Source organism: Branchiostoma lanceolatum, chromosome 10 (assembly GCF_035083965.1).
Source record: "Branchiostoma lanceolatum isolate klBraLanc5 chromosome 10, klBraLanc5.hap2, whole genome shotgun sequence".
Classification (NCBI taxonomy): Eukaryota; Metazoa; Chordata; class Leptocardii; order Amphioxiformes; family Branchiostomatidae; genus Branchiostoma; species Branchiostoma lanceolatum.
The window spans coordinates 8,133,990-8,159,016 of NC_089731.1; the positions used below are offsets into that span (position 1 = coordinate 8,133,990).

Below are 25,027 nucleotides of genomic sequence, written 5' to 3' on the forward strand. Positions count from 1 at the left end.
TTGTGGTTCTCTCAAAGCTGATTGTGCAGTTTTACATCTCTTCATCTATCTTTGTCACGCAACAAGTTCGGCAAGGAAGTAGACGCCATGCCAAAGTATTACGTTTCCTCAAGTTAAGGGAATCACGAAACATGTTTTTCATTACTGCCCAACGCGGGTCATTGACCGTGGATAAACATGGTCCAATGTTCAGGACAGCCAAGGTCTCAATCAAATGAACCTTGTTCGATGACTTCGTATCCGGAGAGGTATACAGTCATGTAACATATACAGATATATCAATTATTGTTAAATAAATACATTGAGGAGGACGTAATAAGCATGCATGAAAGATAGATACACGCACTGCTGATGAATAGATATAATATATGCGTACTACCCATGACATAATGCCTTCACTGACTATGGGAGCTGGAGGAAGGAGGAGGAGGGAATATATACATATGGAAGACATATACACACTACTGATGATTAGATATAACATACGCGTACTACCCACTGACACAATGCCTTCACTGTCTATGGGAGTTGGAGGAGGGAGGGAGGAGGAGGGATGGAGGGAAGGAGGGGGACATATAGTTCTTAGACATATAGTTCTTAGACATAAACACACATTATACACATATACGTCAATTATATAAAAAAAAACAATCATATCCATATGCCAACGAATATGCTGAGGAGGCGCCATCCACTCCTGGTGACCCCTGACCTGCACCGCCCGATGGCGCCGCCCGAAATTCGCACTTTTCTCCCCCTACTATACTACTCACGTGCACTCCCTCCGTGAACAACCAATTAAGTTTCATTTCATCTCTTTCCCATATAATGTCAGGTCGTCTCTTGTACATCTTATCAAAAAGTATTCGACGTAGGTTATTACTATTAGAATGGGCAATAGAATATATGATGAGCCTTGTTCCCTACTTCATGTAAATTCACGTCACATACAGATTCTGTCCTCTTCAGGAATGGACCGATATCTTCCCGTTTGACATACAAAGGTAATATCCCAGACCTAAGAGGCACATAGAGATCTCTGGAATCTTGTAAGAGGTAAAGTGAGATATTTTGTGGAAAAAATGTATCTTTGATCAGCACGTAAGTTCTCAGTTTTGGTTTGAACCATAGTTCAGAGGCCCAGTGATTATCACTATGTATCAATCTGTCGTCCGTTTGTCCGAGTACAGAGATGTCAATGAGATGTTTTTGGACAACACGCGTACCAGAGCAATGGCGGCTGTACACACGACTGTGACGACACGCGTTTCTATGGGGACCACACACCTTCAGCATCAGCCAAGAACTCGGCCAGACTTTGCTTGATCTCCTCTTCCGGACGCACATAACCCCAAATCTTCACCTCGTCCAAGGCGGTATAGGACGGCGTCGTGACTCCGGGCCGTATGGCTGATGTTCCGAAGTAAAGTCTGTATGGACTCGCTCTTGCCCTTCTGGTCAGAGGCTCTAGGCGGCGCACTTCGAAGTTGTAGCCGGCATGAGTGCCGTTGATCAGAATGCTAAGCTGGGTCTCCTCCTTCCAGTAGAAGGCGACGTGCGTCCAGGTCTGTAGCGGGATGTCCACGCGGCCTCTCTGCGCCGTCCTGCTGCCGCCCACCTGCACCGTGAACTGGTCCTCCCGGTCCACCTGGTCCCGGGCCCGCAGGAACGTGAACCCTCGGGCCTGCTCCGTCCTGTCCCCGCCGATGTCCAGGTAGTAGTGCGGTCTCCTGTCGTTCAACCACCGCTTCATCCAGAACTCCACCGTGAAGCCGTCCGGGCAGAAGATGTACTTCTGGCCGCAGACGTTCAGCGGTTTTTTCGACTCCAAGTACTTCCCCCTCAGCAGAACCGCCTGCCCGCGGACTCCCCTTACCAGTTCGGCCGAAGGGTTCTTAAAATCCGTCAGGTAGTCCATTGTGTGCACCATCACAGGCTCTTCGTCTGTAAGGGAACATAATAAGAGCTACCCATGATCATGAAGAACGCAGTGCTATGTTGATTCTAGATGTTCTAAGATGCTGATGTGGTGGTGATATTCTGGTTCTAGATGCTCTGTAATGCCCATGTAGTGGTGATATTTTGTTTCTACATGTTCTAGAGAGTGCCCATGTCATGATGTTCTTCATGTTATAGAGGATGCCCATGCAGGTCCTACATGTTCTGGTCTCGGGCCGGACTTTTCCAATTTCATATGAAAAATGAAAAAAAAAATCATTTGCCCATAAAAAAAACGCTGCAAATTGGGTCATCAGGAGAAAAAACGCATCACCGTTGCGGCGGACTAACCCAAAAAAGGCTTCAATGGCGAACCAAACGCACCGCGCCTAAAATACGACAACTCACTGGCTTTTGAGCAGATTCAAAAAATCTATGCAAAGTTATACCACCTGTCCACATAGACCAGATTTTAGCGGTCTCATGAGTGGTCATCATCTTGGGCAGTTTGACTGTACATTACCTTCATCAACTTATTGTCGTAGTAATAATAGTACTTTCCTAACCACATACTCCAGATTTTAGCGGTCTCATGAGTGGTCATCTTGGGGAGGGGGGGGGGACTGTCCATCTCTTACCTGCGACTTTCAGGTAGGCTCTCTCGGCCGCGCTCCCTGCCAGGTTGAGAGCGGAGCACACGTACCAACCCTCGTCGGTCTCCTGAACCCCGGAGATGATCAGCTCGGCGTTACTGGTCACCCTGAAGCGGCCGTGGACCTGGTTGGAAAACATCGGCACCTACAGGGCACAAGAAACAGAGATGTAGGTACAACATGAATTTAGCGATCACAAACATCACCCAACTACGACCAGACATACACTACACATGCCTTGGTCACTACTGACAACACAGAAAGACCTCCTTACCTGACTTCCTTCCTTCTGCCAGAAGACTGCAGGCGGAGGGTTTCCAGCCGTCTCACACAGGAAGGTAGCTGTTCTGTTCAACCCGATCACCTGGTCTCGGGGCTTCGTCTTGAAGGTCGGCGGCTCTGACAATGGAAAACAATAAGTCGTCAATCAGTTCTGCTTTGCAATTTGGAGGCAGGTGATCTTTGCACATACATCATCACCAGCGTCAATCAGCACAGCAAGAGTATGATTAAAAGGCCAACCGTTTGTCTTCCACAGAGGATTTAGGTGTACAAATTATCGGTCACAGTGACTGTAACTGGAATTCTGGGCATCAGCTTTAAAGATAACTTCTGGCGAATTTACTGTCTTACCGTGGATGGTTAGCGTGGCTGTCCCTTCCACTCTCCCCACCAGGTTCTCCGCCGTACAAACGTACGTGCCTTCATCGGATGACGTCACCCTCTCTATCTTCAGGTTGCCGTTGTCCAGAATTCTGGCCCTGTGCAGAGATTCATGTATCACATTAAATACAGCCAAATAGTCATTTCAGGCATACTTTTAAGTTTGTACTGCTGAACTTACGATAATCATAGTCCAAGAGACATTTTGGTCTACCGGATAGCTCTGATTTTGACAAATGATATGGTATGCTCTGATATGAATCTACTTAAAAACGATTCTAGAGGATCTTGCATTGATATAAATGTATTGATTCAAGGCATTTCATTCAGTGTCATTCAATGCATATGTTCACTAAAGAGAAGGATGGAGACTTAAAAGTACACACCAAAGATCAGAGCACAGAATCAGGAAGAAATCTGACACTAGCAGGAAACTTTTGTCTGCCTCATTTTCACCAGAGGCTATTTATATTTTTGTTGGAATAAACGGCCCTCTGTGCTGATGGATGTTTTACCTTCCAAGAGGAAGTGCGCTCTCCTCACGACTCCATGACACCTGCGGGGCGGGGTCACCACGTACTTCACACCTGAGCTCCACATCCTCCTGGACCATAGCCGTGACATCTTCTGGAGCCTCAGAAAATGAGGGTTTCACTGGAATCAAGAAGCATCAACATCGGAGTTAGTCTTTGACATGAAAACGTCTTTATAGACAATGTGCATGCATCCCTGGTATAATGATATGGAGAGCTGAGGCTTCAAATCCAGATGTCACCAATCGTACGGCAGTCTATTGCTAACACTGATAATCTCATTAGGAGCTGGAAGTATTATTGTAGAGTTTTCATTACATACTGTCAAACACCCAAAATGACAACACAAATCGCTGGTAATGCAAGTCATATTGTGATCACATTCAGATTTTAGCGGTCTCATGAGTGGTCCTCTTGGGGAGGGGGGATCTGTCCATCTCTTACCTGCGACTTTCAGGTAGGCTCTCTTGGCCGCGCTCCCTGCCAGGTTGAGAGCGGAGCACACGTACCAACCCTCGTCGGCCTTCTGAACCCCGGAGATGATCAGCTCGGCGTTACTGGTCACCCTGAAGCGGCCGTGTACCTGGTTGGAAAACATCGGCACCTACAGGGCACAAGAAACAGAGATGTAGGTACAACATGAATTTAGCGATCACAAACATCACCCAACTACGACCAGACATACACTACACATGCCTTGGTCACTACTGACAACACAGAAAGACCTCCTTACCTAACTTCCTTCCTTCTGCCAGAAGACTGAAGGCGGAGTGTTTCCATCCGTCTCACACAGGAAGGTAGCTGTTCTGTTCAACCCGATCACCTGGTCTCGGGGCTTCGTCTTGAAGGTCGGCGGCTCTGACAATGGAAAACAATTAGTCGTCAATCAGTTCTGCTTTGCAATTTGGAGGCAGGTGATCTTTGCACATACATCATCACCAGCGTCAATCAGCACAGCAAGAGTATGATTAAAAGGCCAACCGTTTGTCTTCCACAGAGGATTTAGGTGTACAAATTATCGGTCACAGTGACTGTAACTGGAATTCTGGGCATCAGCTTTAAAGATAACTTCTGGCGAATTTACTGTCTTACCGTGGATGGTTAGCGTGGCTGTCCCTTCCACTCTCCCCACCAGGTTCTCCGCCGTACAAACGTACGTGCCTTCATCGGATGACGTCACCCTCTCTATCTTCAGGTTGCCGTTGTCCAGAATTCTGGCCCTGTGCAGAGATTCATGTATTACATTAAATACAGCCAAATAGTCATTTCAGGCATACTTTTAAGTTTGTACTGCTGAACTTACGATAATCATAGTCCAAGAGACATTTTGGTCTACCGGATAGCTCTGATTTTGACAAATGATATGGTATGCTCTGATATGAATCTATTTAAAAACGATTCTAGAGGATCTTGCATTGATATAAATGTATTGATTCAAGGCATTTCATTCAGTGTCATTCAATGCATATGTTCACTAAAGAGAAGGATGGAGACTTAAAAGTACACACCAAAGATCAGAGCACAGAATCAGGAAGAAATCTGACACTAGCAGGAAACTTTTGTCTGCCCTCATTTTCACCAGAGGCTATCTATATTTTTGTTGGAATAAACGGCCCTCTGTGCTGATGGATGTTATACCTTCCAAGAGGAAGTGCGCTCTCCTCACGACTCCATGACACCTGCGGGGCGGGGTCACCACGTACTTCACACCTGAGCTCCACATCCTCCTGGACCATAGCCGTGACATCTTCTGGAGCCTCAGAAAATGAGGGTTTCACTGGAATCAAGAAGCATCAACATCGGAGTTAGTCTTTGACATGAAAACGTCTTTATAGACAATGTGCATGCATCCCTGGTATAATGATATGGAGAGCTGAGGCTTCAAATCCAGATGTCACCAATCGTACGGCAGTCTATTGCTAACACTGATAATCTCATTAGGAGCTGGAAGTATTATTGTAGAGTTTTCATTACATACTGTCAAACACCCAAAATGACAACACAAATCGCTGGTAATGCAAGTCATATTGTGATCACATTCAGATTTTAGCGGTCTCATGAGTGGTCCTCTTGGGGAGGGGGGATCTGTCCATCTCTTACCTGCGACTTTCAGGTAGGCTCTCTCGGCCGCGCTCCCTGCCAGGTTGAGAGCGGAGCACACGTACCAACCCTCGTCGGCCTTCTGAACCCCGGAGATGATCAGCTCGGCGTTACTGGTCACCCTGAAGCGGCCGTGTACCTGGTTGGGAAACATCAGCTCCTACAGGGCACAAGAAACAGAGATGTAGGTACAACATGAATGTAGCAATCACAAACATCACCCAACGGTAATTATCTACGACCAGACATACACTACTACATGTCTTGGTCATTACTGACAACACAGAAAGACCTCCTTACCTGACTTCCTTCCTTCTGCCAGAAGACTGCAGGCGGAGGGTTTCCAGCCGTCTTACACAGGAAGGTAGCTGCTCTGTTCAACCCGATCACCTGGTCTCTGGGCTTCGTCTTGAAGGTCGGCGGCTCTGACAATGGAAGAACGATTCTTCGTCAATCAGTTCTGTTTTGGTAGCAGGTAAGCATTACGATTACGCGATGACTTGTATCCATGTGCACGGCAAGACATCAAACGACCGATCAAACGACCGACCGTTTCTCTTCCATGGAGGATGTTTAAACACATTTAGATGTACAAATTATCAGTCACTGCAACTGGTATTATGTCCATCAACTTTAAAGATAACTTCTGGCGGATTTACTCTCTTACCGTGGATGGTTAGCGTGGCTGTCCCTTCCACTCTCCCCACCAGGTTCTCCGCCGTACAAACGTACGTGCCTTCATCGGATGACGTCACCCTATCTTCAGGTTGCCGTTGTCCAGAATTCTGGCCCTGTGCAGAGATTCATGCATTACATTAAATACAGCCATTTAGTCATTTCAGGAATACTTTTAAGTTTGTACTACTGTACTTACGATAATTATAATCCAAGAGACATTGTGGTCTACCGGATAGCTCTGATTTTGACAAATGATATGGTATGCTCTGATATGAATCTACTTGAAAATGATTCTAGAGGATCTTGCATTGATATAAATGTAGGGATTCAAGGCATTTCATTCAGTGCCCTTCAATGCATATGTTCAATTAAGAGAATGATTAAGACTTAAAAGTATGTACCAAAGATCAGAGCACAGAATCAGGAAGAAATCTGACACTAACAGGAAACTTTTGTCTGTGGCATTTTCACCAAAGAGGCTATCTATTTTTGTGTTGGAATAAACGGCCCTCTGTACTGACGGATGCTTTACCTTCCTAGAGGAAGTGCGCTCTCCTCACGACTCCATGACACCTGCGGGGCGGGGTCACCACGTACTTCACACCTGAGCTCCACATACTCCTGGACCATAGCCGTGACATCTTCTGGGGCCTCAGAAAATGAGGGTTTCACTGGAATCAAGAAGCATCAACATCGGAGTTAGTCTTTGGCATGAAAACGTCTTTATAGACAATGTGCATGCATCCCTAATAATGTCACTCATTCACTTATTGATTCATTCATTTGCAGTTTTACTAATTCTATTTCGGCCTCTGCCCAATGCCCTTTTACCAAATTCAAATAATGTATAAATTATGACAAATATAACTTTATGTGACATTTTTAGTTTTGACCCTTTTTCTTAATTTAAAAATGCTTACGCCCAGTGTCCCTCCTAAGTCTGTAATGTTCTCGTCTTCCACGGACATCAGGCACACTGTGGATGGAAAAGTGAAAACACGAGAGGAAACCTTTTTATAGCAACATGTAGGCACAACATCTGTAAGAACCCATAGGCTCTTGAAAGTGGGCCTTAGCAATAGATTATAGGAATGAGACGAATCCAGAACCCATGGACGTCAATTGTTTAAGATTCAGAGCCATTTAGACTTTAAGATGTTTTGCTGCTTGTGTTTAACTTAAAGCAATTCAAGAACATTTAGTATTGATTATTACGTAGACATTGCGATCGCATGAGTCATCTGCAATCGGTCGCTGTAAAAGCAAAATACAGTATAAGCCCTGTTAGCAGCGTTAAGCATAGTTCTCACAAGCTTTTCTACTTTCACAGATGGCATGGCAACAAACATGTACTGACAGCTATGATGAATCCAAGCTGTTCCACATAAAGTTGTTTTGACTCGTGACAAAAGTGGTTCGGCATAGTGACAAGTGAAATATTCACTCGGATTACACACATGTTTACATGTAGATTGAAAGCTGTTATAACATATAACATATATGTCCCCAGACAAATGAGTTACTACAATACGGTTAAGGAAATAATTAGGGGCCTATCGGGGTGTGACTGAAAACGCTTCTAGCTTCAACCTTACAATTACAGATAAACGAGTGTAAGCAGTACATTGCACATTTCAGGTCATTTCAAACATGGACTGATATGAACGTTGAGCTTGGGGATGGACCAGTTAACATTCAGGGCTTTACCAAGGATTTAACTAGTAGTTTTCAGTAAGTGTGTGTATACATGTAAGGTGACATAGGCATTCTATCCCATAGGTTGAAAATCTTTTGTAACTTGTATACAAAAATTCTGAAAAATAGATATTTCTGCATTGCACACGTACCTTGCAATTCCTGTCTTGAAGAAGGTTTGTGCTGTAATGAGAAGGAACAGAACTCTTGTAAGGAGATTTAAACCCATGGCACCTTTAAATGGACCCAAAGCAGAACCCTATACCACAGCTGCGCACACAGTCCGTCTTGGTCTGTAGAAATACAAGCCAACGTGCCAGGCGTCCCGATCGTTGGAAAGGCCCCTGAAGCGGTGGCTGATTTGAGGTCACAGGAACCAGGGGCAATGAACCGGAAGGGGTAGGTTCATTTACATGTACCAAGGTCGCTACAACGCTATGATGTCTAAACATGCTTTCTTTTACGTAGACCACATTTCCAGAGAGAGAGCAGTGTAAAAATCCCGCGGTTTTTGATTCATGTTCATGATAGAAGTGTCTCAAGTTTCGGGAAGGAGTGACTTGTGTGAAGGATGGGATGGACGTGAACAAGGAAACGATGGCGGAACTAGAGAACAGCTGTTGTGTCTGCAGGAAGTGCTAGCGAAGCATCGTTGAGTACCTCTAATGGGAGGCGACATGGAAATGATAGGGTATTGGCAGAAAGGGGGAAGTAAAGGGGAGGAAACAGGGTAACATCAAGTGAAAATATTTATACGAAAGTACAGGGAAGTGGGAAAAGCTGTTGTCAAATAAATATGGTGATCTTGTGCTGCTGTCTGTGTTTTTGGCTATTTTGGATGACGCCATGAATGGAATGTGTGTATGGTTTGTAAATACAACGGTCAAGGTCAAGTTTCGGTTTCCCCTGGTACTGTGTACAGTAGTGTTTCTGTATCTTCTATTTTGGACAAGTTGTGGTATTTTTTTGGTGGTAGATAGCACTACAAGCTGGTATCTGCTTTGATTAGTTGTTTAATTCAAATGCATGTAATAACATTTTATTTCCAGAGGTCTAGTCAACAGTCAGTCATTTACATTGTCAAAAATGGTTTGTAGAAATAGCAGCATATCAAAATATGAAGTAATTGTGTCAAACGAAAAGAAAACAACACTCAAAAGCCATGGGGTTAATTAAGACAAAACAGTACAATTAATGTCGTGTTTGCCTAGGTTATAAAAGTTACAAGTCTAATGGGTTTAGCGTCACATGTGTTTAGTTTCTTATATTGTGTGTTCTCTTGGCAGCTCAATACAATATGGATGCTGTCTCTTGCTATCTCCATTTCCATATGCGTTTTGTTTGACATTAAAGCTATATTGAATCAGAGATTCAGCTGATTGTTTTTCCTGTAATTTACAATTTTCTACTGGAGAATTATCTGTCATATCTCAAGAATCAACATTATGTACACAATGATATCCGTTAGACTGCAGTATTTCTTCAACAAGTAACGTTTCTTCTGTGGAGGATTTCTAAGTTACTAGCTTTCATGGATTAATATCCTACAATTGTTGCATGAATGCACTTGTATTTTCAACGTACGATAGATTTTTCGTGCATTTTGTAAATTAATAAATGTAACGATATATCGTCCCCGATGCTTGTGTCCATTTTGCTGTGTGGTTTGAAATCAATGCTGTGCTACTCCTCGTCTTCCTGAAAGAAATATAAAAACGATTAATATGTTAATGATTTGGGTAAAACGCACCAACATTGGTGTTCAGTACTCGATATGTTTACGTGCCAACAAGTATTTGCAGAAGTTTGAGTTTTATAATTAGTGTCATTAAGAGGAATACCCTATGATCAAATGCAAGAATTAAGGTTAATAATGTTAAAATATTAAATCTTTATGTAATATAGTCATGGTTAATGAATGACATACCTCTGCAATGCTAATGGTGACCTTCCTGTCATGGCTGCCAGCAATGTTTGTCGCCACACACTTGTACAGCCCCTCATCCTCAGCCCGCATCTCCTCAATAGTCAGCCTAACAATCTTGTGGTCCTCGTGATCATCCTCTCCTTCAACTTCTTCCAGGTCTAGGATGTCTGGAAAGAACCAACATGTGTTTATTAGACTGAGTATGATACACTAATTCCCTTGATTGCGTGTACATGTTGACAGGTAGACAAGACTCTCAATCTGTTTCAAGTCAAAGTTACTGTAACTATCATATTGATATGAAAAATGTTCAAGGTCCTGGACATTTTTGTGAGACTAAAATGTTATCATGCATAACCTGAATCAAAGCAGTCCCATTCAAGCACTGCTTTGCTTTTGCTGCCTACTTCATGTGGTAAACGGTATTATTGTAATTATACACCGGTTTGCCTTCATGCCATGCAGGGAGAAAGTTGATGACAATGTCTACCAGGACACTATTTGTTTCCTTCTGATCATATCTTACTATATAAGATAGCAATCGAAGCAATTTATAGTTTTCATCAGAAACCTTTAGGAATAATAGAACATCATTATTCATTAAGAAAAGTGAATGCCGTATCGTGCTTTACCTTCACTGCCATCTCTCACCCATGTTACAGAGGGCAGAGGACGTCCCCGCGCATGACAGTCCATGGTCACCCTCTGCCCATTCTCAACTTGAACTTGTCTGAACAGTCCGTGAGACAGGACCCGCGGAGGAGCTGCGTGTATGAAAAAAATCACAGGGTTTATCCATAGTGAACATCGATCCTGGTCTTATTAGCTTTTATTGCTGATACAATGTCTTATCAAACTTGTTTTGATTTCGGAAAGATCATGGATCACGATTCATGGTAATCAGTTGGTCAGATCTGAACATCAAATGCCAAAATCGTTATCGGTAATGATAGCCGATATCCATGACAGGTTGTAGAGTACAACATATACAGTGATTTGGTTGGGAACAATGATAAGTGAAATAAGAGGGTGTAAAAAGACTTGTCTACCGGTGCAACAGATGAAAAGTCATGATAAGCCCAAGACAAAAGTTATTTCGTAAAGTTCGAACTAACTAAAATTCTGTTCAAAATATCCTTTTAAAAGATTTGAATCAATCGTAGTGTGACAATCTTTAAGACATATAGTTTAGCTTGCTGTAAAGTGCACACGTACCGACGCAATCGTCCTCGGAGACAGTTCCATCGCTGGTGGTGTTGGTGTTCTTCGGGCACCAAAGGCAGGTGGTTTGACCAGCGAGCGGTTGGTAGAAGCCTTGTCGGCATGGCACGCACTCTGGTCCCAGACCAGTGTCTGAAAAGGTGCCCGGAGGACACATACCTGAGAGAAGAAAAAGGCGGCAATATTTATTAAGGTTTAAATGGCACTCCTAACAACATTCGGTTGTCAATCCAGGATATCCTTGTGCAATAGACATCCAAATCAAGGCTTACTTCCATCCAAGGACATTATATGTAGAACGTCAATGCTACACGGAATAATATTAGTAAAATCAAACACCACATTTGCATAAAACTGAAATTTTCCCGGTAGATGTAAAAACCCGTTAACAGCTTCTCTTTTAGTATGTAGCTTATGGCAAGTATGGTATGAATCTTATGAATCATACCAACATGGGCACCAACAAGAAATCGTTATATGGCACATTCATAGACAAAACAACAACATAATTACCATAGATTCATAGATAAATTTATAGACTAAACAACAACATAATTACCATAGCAGTGTTCTTCTCTCTTGACTCCGGCTTCAGTCGTGTTAGTCCCGTTAGGACAGTCGTTACAGACGGTCTGGCCCGTCTCGGTTTGGTAGGTACCGACCGGGCAGTCCACACACTTCGGTCCGCCGGTGGTAACGGCCCAAGATGTACCCGATGGGCAACTGACTGTGGAAGATCAACATATCCGTATCTGTTAGGGGGAATCTCAAAAAAACATTTGTAAACTTCAAACTACAGTTTGTATTCAATGAAATTTTCTTTGTTTGTATTGCATACTCGGTAAACTGCATTCTTTCTTACTTGCCAAATTTACGATTTGCAATGTACCCAGCTAGTTGTAAAATGATAAAAGAACAACATCTGATAGCATACATTCGGCGTTGTTGATGCTACTAGAAAACTCGTAAAAATTATATTTCTTACCACATACTGTCTTGCCCCGCCTCTGCTTCGTCACCGCACCAGGTCTGCACATCTTTCCCAGACCTTCTGCAATTTGTTCGGAAACCTCTACAGTATGATGAAGAAAAAGCACAGCTGTGTTAGTGGTTACGACCATCGAGTATCAAATCCTAAGTTGTTCATTGAACCATAAAGGGTAAAGAAATTCTTCCTCGTGTACACAATTTTTCATAGAGGACGCAGAAAAAAAATTTTGCCCTGAAATAATGCGAATGTTGCAAATTTTTTTGAAAAGTAATAAACTGACAGTGGTGAAGGACTTTTCCATCCTCTATCTTCTACTAGGGATGATGAAATACCTGCATTCATCAAGTTTATTTACCAGAAACGAGTACTTTGAAGACAAAAGTTCCTACTAAGGATGCATGTTTGTGTGAAACACTAATTGTCTTGGTAGATTATTTTTAAACAACAAATGATGGACGAAAATACTGCCAGGTTTTTTTTATTTGAAAGACTACATGTCATTCAAGCTTCCTTTGAGAGAATGTTGGTTATTTGGACAAAACAAGCTCACCGACACAGTCTGGAACCTTTGACGTCGGTCTCCAGACGCCCTCCTGGTTACAGGTGTACATATCAGTAGCATCTTCTTCGAACGGTGCAAAGCCTGCGTTACAGCTCAACTGGCAAAACTTGCCCAGAAACCAACTGTCGCAGCTGAGGTCGCCATTTGCTGGTGGCACAAGCTCTTTGCACTCCTTCTCTGTATAAAGATTCGGTTTGTCATGGCAAAGTTTCGCTGTACGTTGTGCATGAAAACAGTCTATTACATCCGTGAATAGTTTAATCAGGTTGGTAAGTCACTGAATAAAAAGATTCTTTTTACACAACCAAGAGATTTATTCCACTGACGTTCAGGTGACCATCTGTCCCCTTCTTCAAGGCAATTTTGACTGGTTCACCTAGCAATGCAGCACAGGTGTTGCTGCTTATACACCTGCAGCATATTTAAGCGGTATAAGCAGCAACACCTGTGCTGCATTGCTATGTGAACCAGTCAGAATTGCCTTGAAGAAGGGGACAGATGGTCACCGAAACGTCGGTGGAATAAATCTCTTGGTTGTGTAAAAAGAGTCTTTTTATTCAGTGTCTATTACATTTGTTAGCTATCTGAACGATTACGCAGTACTCCATAGTGGGGACATGGTAACACATATACATTGACTACGTTGGATTAATTGAAACTATTTGAAATCTGGTAACTCAAAATAGCTTAAATTTTCTTAGATAGGGACCTTTGGTATACTTTGTAGTTGGTTGTGTATACGTAGATGATACTAGTAGTACTTACTCTTAACGTGGATAGTGAAGACACAATCGGCAAAATTGCGGTGCTCGTCGCTGGCGGTGTACTTAACGTAGTAGATTCCCCAAGTGAAGGGCCTTGAAAGCATTGGAAAAACATTTAGAAGCCAGCAACCTTCGTGCATGTACGAGAAGTCATGGTCATGATGCAAGTTATGACACATACATTGTTTTGTTTCGAATAGATATAGTGTATGTTCTGAATATATTGCAAAGAAAATAGATATCAAGGAAAATAATGTGATGATTGCTGGTCTCGACAGCATTTTTCAAATGTTTCACTAAAGGTAAAGATTGAGAGCAGAGCGCATTAGCCTGTGATATTTCACACAAGGGAATAATTCAAAGACTTCATCACCTGTTCGGTTCCACGATGTGCGTGGTGCTTTTTAGTCCGACGTTGTCCACAAAAACTGGGTCATCCCACCTGACGACTGGTGCACTCTCCGCAGTTTCAATCACCTGAGACTCGGGGCAGAACTGCACAGTAGGCGGCTCAGTGTCTGTTGTGATAGTTGAAAGACAAAAGAACTCATTCAAGATACATTTCTCACACTTAGAGCACCAACTAGAGCGTAGTCTGAGGATGCCGTAGCCTGCAAAATGTAAGCTGCTTGTAAATTTAAGTTTGCTTACTTTGCAACTGAAAGAGCAAATTTTGGGTTTGCTTATGGAAGTTGCAGAAGTGTTGTCTGACATTTTGCAAGATCGAGCCACAGATTCGTCGATGTGTCACCGGTCTGTTGCCGTCAACATCATATGTATGAGGTGTTGATGCCATAATATGTACACATGTGATCAGCATGTGATGCTTGATTTGCTTTGGTGATGAGAACGGACCTGAACACATTTGCCGTACAATCGTCGTGCGATCGCAGAACAGGACAGTCGCACATGTCCTACAAAATGTAGGAAAAGGTTGAGAAAAAGGATGTCTTAGATCGGCGGTTGGTTCTGTCACAGCTTCTGCGACACCAACATCTACAACGATTTCGACTGCACCGTAAGCAACTATTTTGTACATCTCCATTCATTTGATACTTACCAAGAATACGGACCCTCAAGGTGCATGTAGCTGTTTCGTCGTTGTACCCGTGAGCGGTGAAGACTACCTTGGTCTGCCCAATGGTGAAGTTGTTTTCACCCAGGACATAGTCACCATCAATGGTGGTCGGGTAGTTGGACTGTGGTGACGTCAGGTTTACAACCACGTGACTCTCCCCTGGTCCAAGTTCCATGTTGACGTCATCAGGACAGACGACGTACGGTTCTGGAAAATCTGTAGACAAGGAATGTGTGGTCTATGAAATAATTAATGATTTCGATGGAATTTAATATGACTAAGCCTTGTCCTGTGTCATTATTACAAGATGCATGTGATGTAGCATAGAGTAACTCAACATCTTTTTAGATATCACGTAGTCACATAATACTGTTTTTTAAACCAAGGCTATACAGGCGGTTTAATAAAAAAAAGAATGCCAATTCGGAAATCATTATAAAGAAGAAATTTCAGTTTCCCTCTAATATTCAGGCAATACAGTTTTGAAATGGTAGTATATGTTTTACTTGCAATTGTTTGTTGCGCTGATAACCAACATTACTGTACAGACAAACTCCTCGGATAATGATAGCTGCAAACGTTTAGAGAAAAATCTAGAGAGTGAGTCTTTCAATTAAATATTTCATCACAAAAACCTTCGACGCAAGTCCAGTCCTTGGGGCTCCAGTCTATGGTGACGTCACCAGGTGAGCCGACATTGGTGCATGTGGTGACTGCCTCCCCCCTCAGCCGGTAGTTTGTTCCACAGGACACGGTGCACCGCTTCCCAAACCTCGCCTGTTGCCGGCAACTCAGAGGGTAGACCAGGGCATGGTCTGGCAACGTCAGCAGTGGGCATTCCTTTGCTATAGAAAAGACATTTTCAAGGCGTATGAAGATACATGAATGTCAGTTAGGATTAGGGTTATTTGAAAATGAATACATCAAAACTTTTGGTAGAAATACAATCATTTCACGTTACATATTTGCACACAGTTTGAACCTGGTAAGCAAAGGTCTTGGGCCCAAGGGCAATGCTGATGATGATTTCTTGTGTAGCAAATAGTACTTTCAAGTTGACTCGTTCAATGGCATCTTTTGTGACGGACAATAAATATTACATTCCACTTACGTGAGCATTCTATCCGTTTCTCTGACCACGACCCGGTTGTCCTACACTCCCGCACGATGTCTCCCTCCACGACTCGGCGAGCGGCAGGTTCAACCGGTTCGTACCCGTCCTCGCAGGTGTAACGACACTTTGTCCCTTTCACCACGTCTCTGGTGGTACAGTCTGTGTCACTGCCCACAGCGGTCACCCTTCCGCGTGTCGGATGGTATAACCCTGTACAGTTGATTGCTAAAAAGAAGGATGTGGAAATAGAGCGAGTGTTGATAGATCGAGTGTCAAACAATGTCTATTCTCAAGGAATACTTCTTTTTCATCCCATTCATTTTCTTGTCATTCATCTGTAGTCCTATCAGTGATCATTAGTGAATGAGTGACTGTGTGAGTGATTATGTGAATGATCAATAAGTGTGAGTGACTTCGTGAGTGGTGAGTGACTGCGAGTCGTTGACTGACTGTGTATGCGCGCGTGTGTGTGATCAGTGAGTGCATACGTGTGTGAGTGTCACAATGAAGTGTCCTCTCTGCCCACTTGTAACTCCTATGGACACGACAATATATAGATGATAGTAATAGCTCATTGAAGAGTTACACTTACGTCTACAAGACTTGCCATCCAGTAGGTCGATCTGGTAACCTTCTGGACAGAGGCAGTAGAACGAACTCTCGACATTGACGCAGTCGTGTTCACACTCGTTTGTGCTGTCGTCAGCACACTCGTCGATATCTGAACAAATAAGACGAGAGGACACAATTAGTCAGATATGAGGAAAATGACGGAACGTCTTGAAATATATTACCTACATCTTCTTCTTTTAGCACTCCCTTTCCGAGAGGTACATGTAGTCCAAAGGCTCACATCGGCAATGACAGTTACCTGTTTATGATTTACATATGTCTACGGTATATCTTATATTACTTTCTTATTTTTGGCTTTACTTTCATTATTAGGTTGTTTGACTGTACTTGTTTGATTGTACTTTGTTATATGTTTTGTTTCGATGACGACACTGACATGAGACACCAGCGTGAGTATGTCGTCTTCAAGTCCTGTAATTAAATGGCATTTAATAAATAAAAAAGGAATGAGGCGGAGGACCTCAATTGACCTTTGACAACACAAATTATCTCTAAGACGACACAAATAATCTCTAAATAGCTCAGGCTTAGAAGAAGGCCCGGGAAAATAATTGCCAAAAACTTATGGCGATCCAGACTTGTGTATTGCAGTCATGACTACTGAAATATCATGAAACATGAGTTTTTTATGTGAAATGCACCCAAAGGCAGTAACGCGTTATCATCATTTGCCACAACAAGGTCAATAAGAAGAATAAGTTTTAAAATACTAGTATGCCGTTACCTGTACAATGGTATCCATCCTCCTCCAGCTGGTAACCATTCAGACAGGAACACTCAGACCCTCCCTCGAAGTTTGCACAGGTGTGTTCACAGCCGCCATTGGCAAGGTCGCATTCGTTGACATCTATGAGAAAAGCGACGTCACTTGGTTATAACAAAGTGCAACATTACAGTGAAATCGCAATTGTTTGAGTACTCAATATGACTTAAGTTTGATTAGATAAACTTTTCTTCAAAGCTAGATTTTTAAAAAAAGACAGATTTTTGGCCGTCTCATCCATTGTCAGACACATTTGGAATCGTAGTATTTCATTTTTGGTTCTCATTTTCACACTGACGTTTTTAGTAGAATAGGATCTTGTTGTCTTTGATGTACTTCTAGACTAGGGCCAGGTAAAATTTGCCGTAAAATCGTCGTATGATCGCAAACTGAGGGTATCCTTTGGGAAGTCGTGCGCCTGTCGTACAAAATCAGGCAGTCTTTTCATAGGAAGTCATAGGTCCTTGTTGGCGGGCGGTTATGCTTGGAAATTCTACGACATACAGTATTGCAAAATCGTACAATAGCCAGAGACAAATGTGACCGTGTCGTTAGTGGTTTAGTGAAAAGGAAAGACAATGCTACATACCCACGCATCTTGGTGGCACCAAATATCCCCCTCCTCTTGGCTCCCACTTCCCCTCGTCTCCGCAGATGAGCTCGGAGGTCCCGGTGTTCTGGTAGCCTTGGTCACAGATGTACGTCAGACGAGACTCGTACTTATTGCCGTTGGTCCTCTCAACTCTCCCATCAGTAGGTTTGACCACATCTCTCTCGGAACATGTGATCTCTGGAGGATGATAAATAGAGTATAGACGCCTTTTATTGGTTGTCGGACCGTTGTCCATGTTTTGAAGATACCATGGTTCCAGTTAGAAACTCTCCGAGCAGAGGAGTGGGTCCGGCCGGTTTATGATGCGTTTTAAGGCGTTTTTGTCGGGCTTTCTACTTTGTCATGTTTGTTTTTGTGTGGGTCATAGAGACAAAAAAATCATGACAAAGTCCTCTGCTTGGAGTTTACCAGTTTGGCGCGTCTATGTTTTCGTTAACGTTATTGCAATGGTTTACGGTTCTGTTGGATTTATTATGTTTAAAGAAGAGGGGAGGCAGTCATCAATGCATTTCGAACATTTGAGCTTAGACCTTATGCGCCAATAACACTTTTTACGTTTTCCATGTGCGCATGACCATATGCCTCCACATAGTACGTGCAAGGATAAAGGTCACTTTAAAAAAAATTATTGTCATGTGTATTGTATATATATGTATACGTACATGTAGGATGATTACGTGACAATAATCTTGTTTTAAAGGGACCTTTACATATATATATATATATATATATATATAAAGAGAGAGAGAGAGAGAGAGATTAGAGAGAGAGAAAGAGAGAGAGAGACAGAGAGAGAGAGAGAGAGAGAGAGAGAGTAGAAAACTAAGAACAACTCACCGTAGTCACAATTTTTTTTTTTTTTTTTAACGAACTCGCTCAGTGCAAGGCCATAAGGGGCCACTCATCTAAGCACTGAACTAATTCTTACTGTAGCAGCATCTCTTCACCCTAGGTCAGAAATATCAATGCTCCAGACAAGCATTGACTTCACTGACCCATTAGGAGAAGCAGGGGTTACGAAGGCTGCTCGGTAAATTCCCTACCCCATTCAGGCCGGAATGTTTTGGTCCACTCACACCGGGGCATGCCCCTGCTCTTTTTCGAAAGATGTGGTGGGTTCTTTTTTCGTGCTCAAGGTGTGACTCTCCTCAAACACGGGACCTTCATTTTACGTCCTATCCGAGGGACGTCCCTAACCCTAGATGAGCTAGGTACTCATTTACACCTGAGTCAAGTGAGGAAAGTTGTGTTAAGTGCCTTTCCCAAGGGCACAACGTCGGGGCGCAAGTTCGGACATGTCTCTGGGCACCACCTAGGATTAGATCCCGGGACCCATTGTTTGACAGCCGCGTGCTCTACACTTGCGCCACACAGACGCCACAAGACGCCATTCTTAAACTAGAGTATTCGAAGGATGTTACAAATGGAATTTCAGATACTGATGCAAATATCAAGAACTGAACACTTCATATGTTTTGATGGAAATGCGATGGTACTTCATCGAATTCGAAAGATAATTCCAAATGTAGTAGGCTGGGTGTCAGAAGGATGACGGCTGAGACAACAACGATTTACCGGTTTCGACCTTTTATTCAAAAGTCTTCATCAGAATGACAAAGAGTGGTACCGCACTTCCTTTTAATATAATTCCAAATGTACTTACCGATGCAATTCTTCCCGTTAGGTGCTAGATTGTAGCCTCTCCCACAGTAACACTTGCGGCCGCCTCGGATGTTCTGACAATATTGATCACATCCGCCGTTACCAGCACCGCATTCGTTGATATCTGGGCAAGACAAAAAAAGGCGCAAGAAAAATAACTATACATGTAACTTGTTAACAATCATGTTTCAAAAATACTATATGGTCTGCCCCTGTCGCTCTTAGGAGTCGGGTTAAACAACAGTTTCATCAGTCCTGGCCTGGCAGTGGTTCTCCCTCTACTTCCGACTGCAGCGCCAAATTCACCACAAAACATGTTAAGTTAACTTGATTTTTTGCACAACTACTAGTATATGACAATACAATGAAATACAATCGACCTGATGCAAATATTCGTGTTGAAAATTAAAGTTTAACCTTGCATTAGAATGATTTCTACCAACATATGAACTTTCAAGTTGAAATGAAACATAGTGTATGCAATTCAGTGACAAATGCATCTGAATTGTCATATACTTTTGCATCAGCTAAGGATATAGGTATAGGGTAGCGTTACTGCAGGGTACATGTACATACCGACGCATCCATGGCCGTCTTTGTCCAGCTTGTATCCCTCACTACAAGAACACTTGTAGCTACCAGCGGTATTTTCACATTTGTAGTCACATGGTCCTTTGTTCTTCCAACCCCAATCGTCACATTCGTCAATGTCTGAAACGGAGACAAAAACGGTCAGCGTGAACAAGAAGTAGAAGAAAACAGGCTAATATGTTTAAGACACTCGTATCTGAACTTCAGCTTTCATAATTCGTTACTTGAAATTTAGTCCTAAAACAAGTAATTTTTTTATAAAGTCGAAATGACCTGTACATTCCTGATGACTTTCAAGTAACATGGTCTTCAGGTCTGCATTCCCATTTTTTCTGATTCCCAAAACTGATCACGTGTAGAATTTATTCTGTACTCCATAATGCTTTGTAGAGCAGATCAGTTTCCCAGAATAGTTGTACAAGTTGCCATGCTTTATATGATACACAATTGTTGAGCAATTACTATCTTCAACAACCTACAGTTACACTCGATATCACCAGATAACCGGTCGTTTCTCTCCACTGTCAGTACACTACACTGACAACATATCAGCACTTATGGCGGGTAGCATTTGTAAAGGCTCGAGCGGTGAAAACCTAGTACTACCTAGTACTACCTCCTGGCCGCCTCGCTGTGGTCCAATGTCTGGACTGAGCCATGGCGTTTGGTTATGAATAATTTCCCTAGATACCTGTGCAGGTCTTCTCGTTGCTGTCCAGGGTAAAACCAGCACGGCATTTGCAACGATAGCCTCCTTGGGTGTTCTGACAAATGTGGTCACAGTCATGTCTTGTACGGCATTCGTTTGTATCTGTAAAGTAGAAGAACGCAGACATCCGTTTGTTTCGCATCATGGTTATGAAGAAAAATATGTCATTTTCTCAACAACATGTCCATCATCATGTGGCGTCTCGGAAATCGAATCAACTTTGGTATGTTAAGATACTGCGTTGTTAATTTTAACTTTGACTTTGGGGAAAAAGTTAACAGTTAAACAAACACAAAAACAAACAAGCTTTATAAGTTATAACGTTACCTACCAACGCATGTTGTTCCTTTGGCTTCAAATCCGGTAGCACAGATACAGACGAAGCTTCCTTGCTGATTGATACACCGGTTTGGCCTTGGTCCACACGGGTTCTTACGGCATTCATTGATATCTAAAGTGAAATACAAAAACACCGCACAGTGTGCTATGTCACTCATTTGTTACGGCATCGGCACTTAAAACGCGCACAACGTGCAAATTGATGTGCGCGCTATCTGGCTAAATGTGAAGTCATTCCTACATGTATAGTAATATCCATGCCAATAAACAACAACAATTACATTATTATTAGTCAAACCTTTGTGTTTGTAACCAACCTTTGGAAGTATATCGTATTCACCCTGCTAATGGTATGACCAGAGTCGTCTGTATAATGACCATCTTTTTATAGTAACCATTTTGGCAAATCCCCATGCTATACTTTGACAAACGTCCCATTTAGATTGCGTAAATCTAGCTTGAAGCAAGGCCCATGACTCAGAGCTTAGGATATAAAATCATTATCATTCTGATCATTCATATCACCATTATATAGTATAACTGTAATTATTGTGAAAATGATGAAATTATCCATGCCTAAATCAGAATATCTTGTGAGGTTGATGTTTACCTGTATTGCATGTCGGACCTTTCCATCCGCTGGGACAGCTACAGATAAAGGTTTCCGGATTTGCGCGGTCCGGAGTACATTTGCCTCTTTTACATGGGTTCGGTTGGCATGGATCCACGACCTCTGTAACACAGAGACAAAGTGAAAAATGAACAAGACTTTGTAATTCTACCGGCCGATATCAAGTCCAACCACTCCCAGCAATGTCCTCTACTCATGACGGGCATGTCTATCGTATATCTTTTTTATTATTTGTGGGGCAAACTCTCAAAAGGTAATTGACAAGTAAGTGTGTTACGTTTGATCGGTACTGCGTTTGGATACACACAAAGCGTTCCACATTTACACGTTCATCTTAATAAAAATTACATTAACAACTCTTCAAAATATTTAGAAAACAACTCCAAGTTCAGGTAGGTTTATGAATCGTAGCTGAGAATGTACGTGCTGCTTACCTGTTTCGCATGTGTCTCCCTTCCATCCTTTGGGGCAGGAACAGGTGAAGTCGTCGCCATTTTCTTGGCATATTCCATCATTCAGACATGGATTCACAAAGCATGGCTTTCCTATGGTACACGATAACACAAATATCAACATCATTCAACATATAATCTCCATCTGCAGCTGGGAGTAGAAAATCTAATGACTTCTGAGAATCAAGGTTTTTTGTATTAACAATCACTAACAAGGTCGTTTAACATTCCGAGTACGCATGCGCGAGGTCAAAGGTGAAGGCCTCTGAGACATTAACAAAAGACGTCTGACATTGTCATGCAAATCGACTAACGGAGTCTGGACAACCCTATTCTGTATAGATCATGGGGAGACAAGAACTGTTGCAATTCTGGGGCCTTCACCTTTGACCTAGCGCATGCGTACTCGGAGTACTGTTGTGAACAAACTTATTACCTGCGCCAATCCTTGTGCTACCTTCATCACATTAATATTGAGTACTTACACTTTTCTCAGCTAGATGGCGCTGTAGGGGGGAGAATGCGGTCCCAACATGATTGAGATTGTACCAACACCTCCCCATGACGGTGATTGGATTAAATGTCATTACAAATGTACAGGTTGAAAGTTATTCGGGCACCTCGGTTTTCCGTACGTATTGTAAGCCCTACTGATTGTTAACATGTTGATAACGGAAAGGTAAGATAGAATGCTTTGTCGTTTGCAAGGGTCCGCCAACTCACTTTTCTCGCAGTTGTCTCCGTGCCAGTCCTCTGGACAAAAACACCGATAGCCCGCATCGTTACTGAAGCACTCTCCGCCATTTTGACATGGGTTGGAGTTGCACTGGTCTGTCTGGATGGTAGTGGTGGGGACTGCAGGAGCAGGCGTAGTCACTCCACTCTCCTCATCTTCCAATCCGCCGTCAGAATGTACTGGGATATTCGGAACTACAGCAGATGGAATATAGAATAATATTGTGCGAAATACGGGGCATCACCTTAGTTTCTGTCTAAATCTCAGGGTCACAATAAACCAATCCTACTGCTTGGGAATGCCTAGAAATATTTGAGCATCTTTCCGTAAGATATGCATACTTTCATGTTGACCCAGCAGAGTGATGACATCTTAAAACTCAGTCGATATCGCTGATAAGTATGGGATTTTTTTGTGGAAACCCCGATGCGACCCTGTGCTTCCGACAAGTCATCGTTTCGGACTGTTAGTTTCTCTAAAATGATTTCATTCTTTGCAGCCGCATTCTTGCAAATACGTGCACGTCACTAATCACTAGTAAGACTGAACCTAGAATATGCCGCACCATTATGCAAAGTAAGACAGTATAAACTGGAAAGGGTACAGAACCAAGCTGCCAGATTATGTGCGAACAACTACGAAAGGGTGCAATTTTCACCGAAATAAAAACAAATCTAAATTAAAATGTAACGCGGAGACAGAATGAAAATGTCCAGACTATGCATGATGTGCAAACGACTAGTAAACTGGTAGACGTACGAGCTACTAATTATAAGCATATACTATCAGCTCAGAAAAGAACAAGGGATAGTCATGCCTTAATCAATTTGCATCTTGCAGCACAATTTAGAAAATGTTCAAGTTCAAGGTTAGAAGAGGTAGCTAACAAAGCGGTTCAGCATGTTCGAATAATGCATATAAAAGATTCCTCTATACCTGGCTCCCTTGTAGTAAGGCTGGCCGCGTCGGTCGCTACGGTGGTAGAATCTATCGGATAGAGAGTAAGAGTCGTGTTTACAGCTGTGCCAACGCTTCATGCCCAGGTACGTGTTCACGAACGGAATGTTCAGAACATAGCCACTACGAACTCCTCCAAACGGAGTCTGTCTTTCTATCCTGAACTATAGAAACGCTTCAAGTGCCGCTATTTCTGTCGTCCTATTAGATTAAATGTATCTAAATATTGCCACTGATAATTTCAATGTTATAACATTTCTAAAACAGATATCTTTAAACAGAATTCAGGACGAAAACACAGTGGGTATACCCGCACAGACATTGACACTGTTAGTTCAAACACGGGTGGATTCATACAGTCAGGCCACTGTGTTAAACACCCCGAGCAATATCATGGTGAATGATGTTCGTGCACATTCTCGGCAAATTGTATATTGTGGCTTTGTGTATAAACAAAACAACGAAGACAACATTGTTCCAAACTTACAACAGCAAAGTAATGCAATCAGCGGTTGAAAACTTACCTTGTCCTTCCACGACAACATCGCTGAATACTGCCAAAAACAAGATGGCCCAGATGACAGTCTTGGACGCCATGTTCGTTTAAAATGCCCGCACTGGACGTGCAATTCGATTACCTCTGGTGGAGGGGACGCTACAACAATGAGCTGTCTATCAGAGCTTTACAAGCCCGCACTCTTATCGGTTGAATCAACAGCACGATTTAGCAACGGTCCTCAAAACACTCGAGCCTTCAGATTGTCACAGGATGTTTGCCAGCCACAAAAAACGTGCTTGATACCACGGAACGATGGGAAAATGTTATGGCTAAGCAGAAACACGACTCAAAGGGCACACATCCGGGGACATCGCAGGAACTATCACATATGCTGATTTGCTAAAATAAACCGCACGAATTTGCTGTGCAAAGTGTTTTCCAAGGCTACGTACAGACGTCGGGACCAACGACCTCTTGGTCTGAGCGTTGAACCCATAATTTTGATTTGGGGTCAACAACCAAAAG

General features: G+C 42.7%; 4 protein-coding genes across 4 annotated transcripts; all 4 read right to left on the reverse strand.

Moving 5' to 3' along the window:
• Positions 1-98: 98 nt before the first annotated feature.
• LOC136442878 (roundabout homolog 2-like) lies at positions 99-4,635 on the reverse strand. Its single transcript, XM_066439887.1, has 7 exons — positions 4,521-4,635; positions 4,232-4,391; positions 3,770-3,908; positions 3,225-3,352; positions 2,866-2,990; positions 2,577-2,736; positions 99-1,944 (listed from the first exon to the last, which is right to left on the reverse strand). The coding sequence occupies exons 2-7, from the start codon at positions 4,383-4,385 to the stop codon at positions 1,271-1,273; spliced, it is 1,380 nt and encodes a 459-aa protein (XP_066295984.1). The 5' UTR covers positions 4,386-4,391; positions 4,521-4,635; the 3' UTR covers positions 99-1,270.
• LOC136443906 (roundabout homolog 2-like) lies at positions 4,521-6,629 on the reverse strand. The gene is made up of 6 exons (XM_066441279.1): positions 6,620-6,629; positions 6,188-6,312; positions 5,888-6,047; positions 5,426-5,564; positions 4,880-5,007; positions 4,521-4,645 (listed from the first exon to the last, which is right to left on the reverse strand). Exons 1-6 carry the CDS (start codon positions 6,627-6,629, stop codon positions 4,521-4,523), a joined length of 687 nt encoding a protein of 228 aa, XP_066297376.1.
• LOC136442896 (hemolin-like) lies at positions 6,190-8,762 on the reverse strand. Its single transcript, XM_066439915.1, has 5 exons — positions 8,413-8,762; positions 7,486-7,541; positions 7,098-7,236; positions 6,555-6,678; positions 6,190-6,312 (listed from the first exon to the last, which is right to left on the reverse strand). The coding sequence occupies exons 1-4, from the start codon at positions 8,487-8,489 to the stop codon at positions 6,639-6,641; spliced, it is 312 nt and encodes a 103-aa protein (XP_066296012.1). The 5' UTR covers positions 8,490-8,762; the 3' UTR covers positions 6,190-6,312; positions 6,555-6,638.
• Positions 8,763-9,255: 493 nt separating this feature from the next.
• On the reverse strand, positions 9,256-24,822 carry LOC136442863 (signal peptide, CUB and EGF-like domain-containing protein 1). Its single transcript, XM_066439855.1, has 24 exons — positions 24,528-24,822; positions 23,983-24,033; positions 23,034-23,240; positions 22,293-22,403; positions 21,838-21,960; positions 21,220-21,339; positions 20,871-20,990; positions 20,165-20,299; positions 19,590-19,712; positions 17,903-18,103; positions 17,275-17,397; positions 16,510-16,638; positions 15,915-16,142; positions 15,439-15,648; positions 14,786-15,019; positions 14,099-14,243; positions 13,727-13,818; positions 12,950-13,138; positions 12,394-12,480; positions 11,968-12,135; positions 11,403-11,567; positions 10,820-10,951; positions 10,188-10,354; positions 9,256-9,958 (listed from the first exon to the last, which is right to left on the reverse strand). Exons 1-24 carry the CDS (start codon positions 24,598-24,600, stop codon positions 9,944-9,946), a joined length of 3,348 nt encoding a protein of 1,115 aa, XP_066295952.1. The 5' UTR covers positions 24,601-24,822; the 3' UTR covers positions 9,256-9,943.
• Between the last annotated feature and the right edge of the window lie 205 nt (positions 24,823-25,027).

Bases quoted from the DNA above. Each gene is read 5' to 3' on its own strand.
- LOC136442878 (XM_066439887.1), bottom strand. From the start codon at position 4,385: ATGTTTTCCAACCAGGTACACGGCCGCTTCAGGGTGACCAGTAACGCC. The intron at 3,909-4,231 runs GTAAGAGATGGA...TCTTGATTCCAG, and splicing joins AGCCTACCTGAAAGTCGCAG to TGAAACCCTCATTTTCTGAG. The intron at 3,353-3,769 runs GTAAAACATCCA...ATCTCTGCACAG, and splicing joins AGCGCACTTCCTCTTGGAAG to GGCCAGAATTCTGGACAACG.
- LOC136443906 (XM_066441279.1), bottom strand. The intron at 6,048-6,187 runs GTAAGGAGGTCT...TGTGCCCTGTAG, and splicing joins GGCAGAAGGAAGGAAGTCAG to GAGCTGATGTTTCCCAACCA. The intron at 5,565-5,887 runs GTAAGAGATGGA...TCTTGATTCCAG, and splicing joins AGCCTACCTGAAAGTCGCAG to TGAAACCCTCATTTTCTGAG.
- LOC136442863 (XM_066439855.1), bottom strand. From the start codon at position 24,600: ATGGCGTCCAAGACTGTCATCTGGGCCATCTTGTTTTTGGCAGTATTC. The intron at 12,481-12,949 runs GTGAGCTTGTTT...ATCATACTGTAG, and splicing joins AAAGGTTCCAGACTGTGTCG to AGGTTTCCGAACAAATTGCA. The intron at 11,568-11,967 runs GTAATTATGTTG...TTCTTCTCTCAG, and splicing joins GAGAGAAGAACACTGCTATG to GTATGTGTCCTCCGGGCACC.
- LOC136442896 (XM_066439915.1), bottom strand. From the start codon at position 8,489: ATGGGTTTAAATCTCCTTACAAGAGTTCTGTTCCTTCTCATTACAGCA. The intron at 7,542-8,412 runs GTACGTGTGCAA...TTCCATCCACAG, and splicing joins TTCAAGACAGGAATTGCAAG to TGTGCCTGATGTCCGTGGAA. The intron at 7,237-7,485 runs GTAAGCATTTTT...TCTTGATTCCAG, and splicing joins ACTTAGGAGGGACACTGGGC to TGAAACCCTCATTTTCTGAG.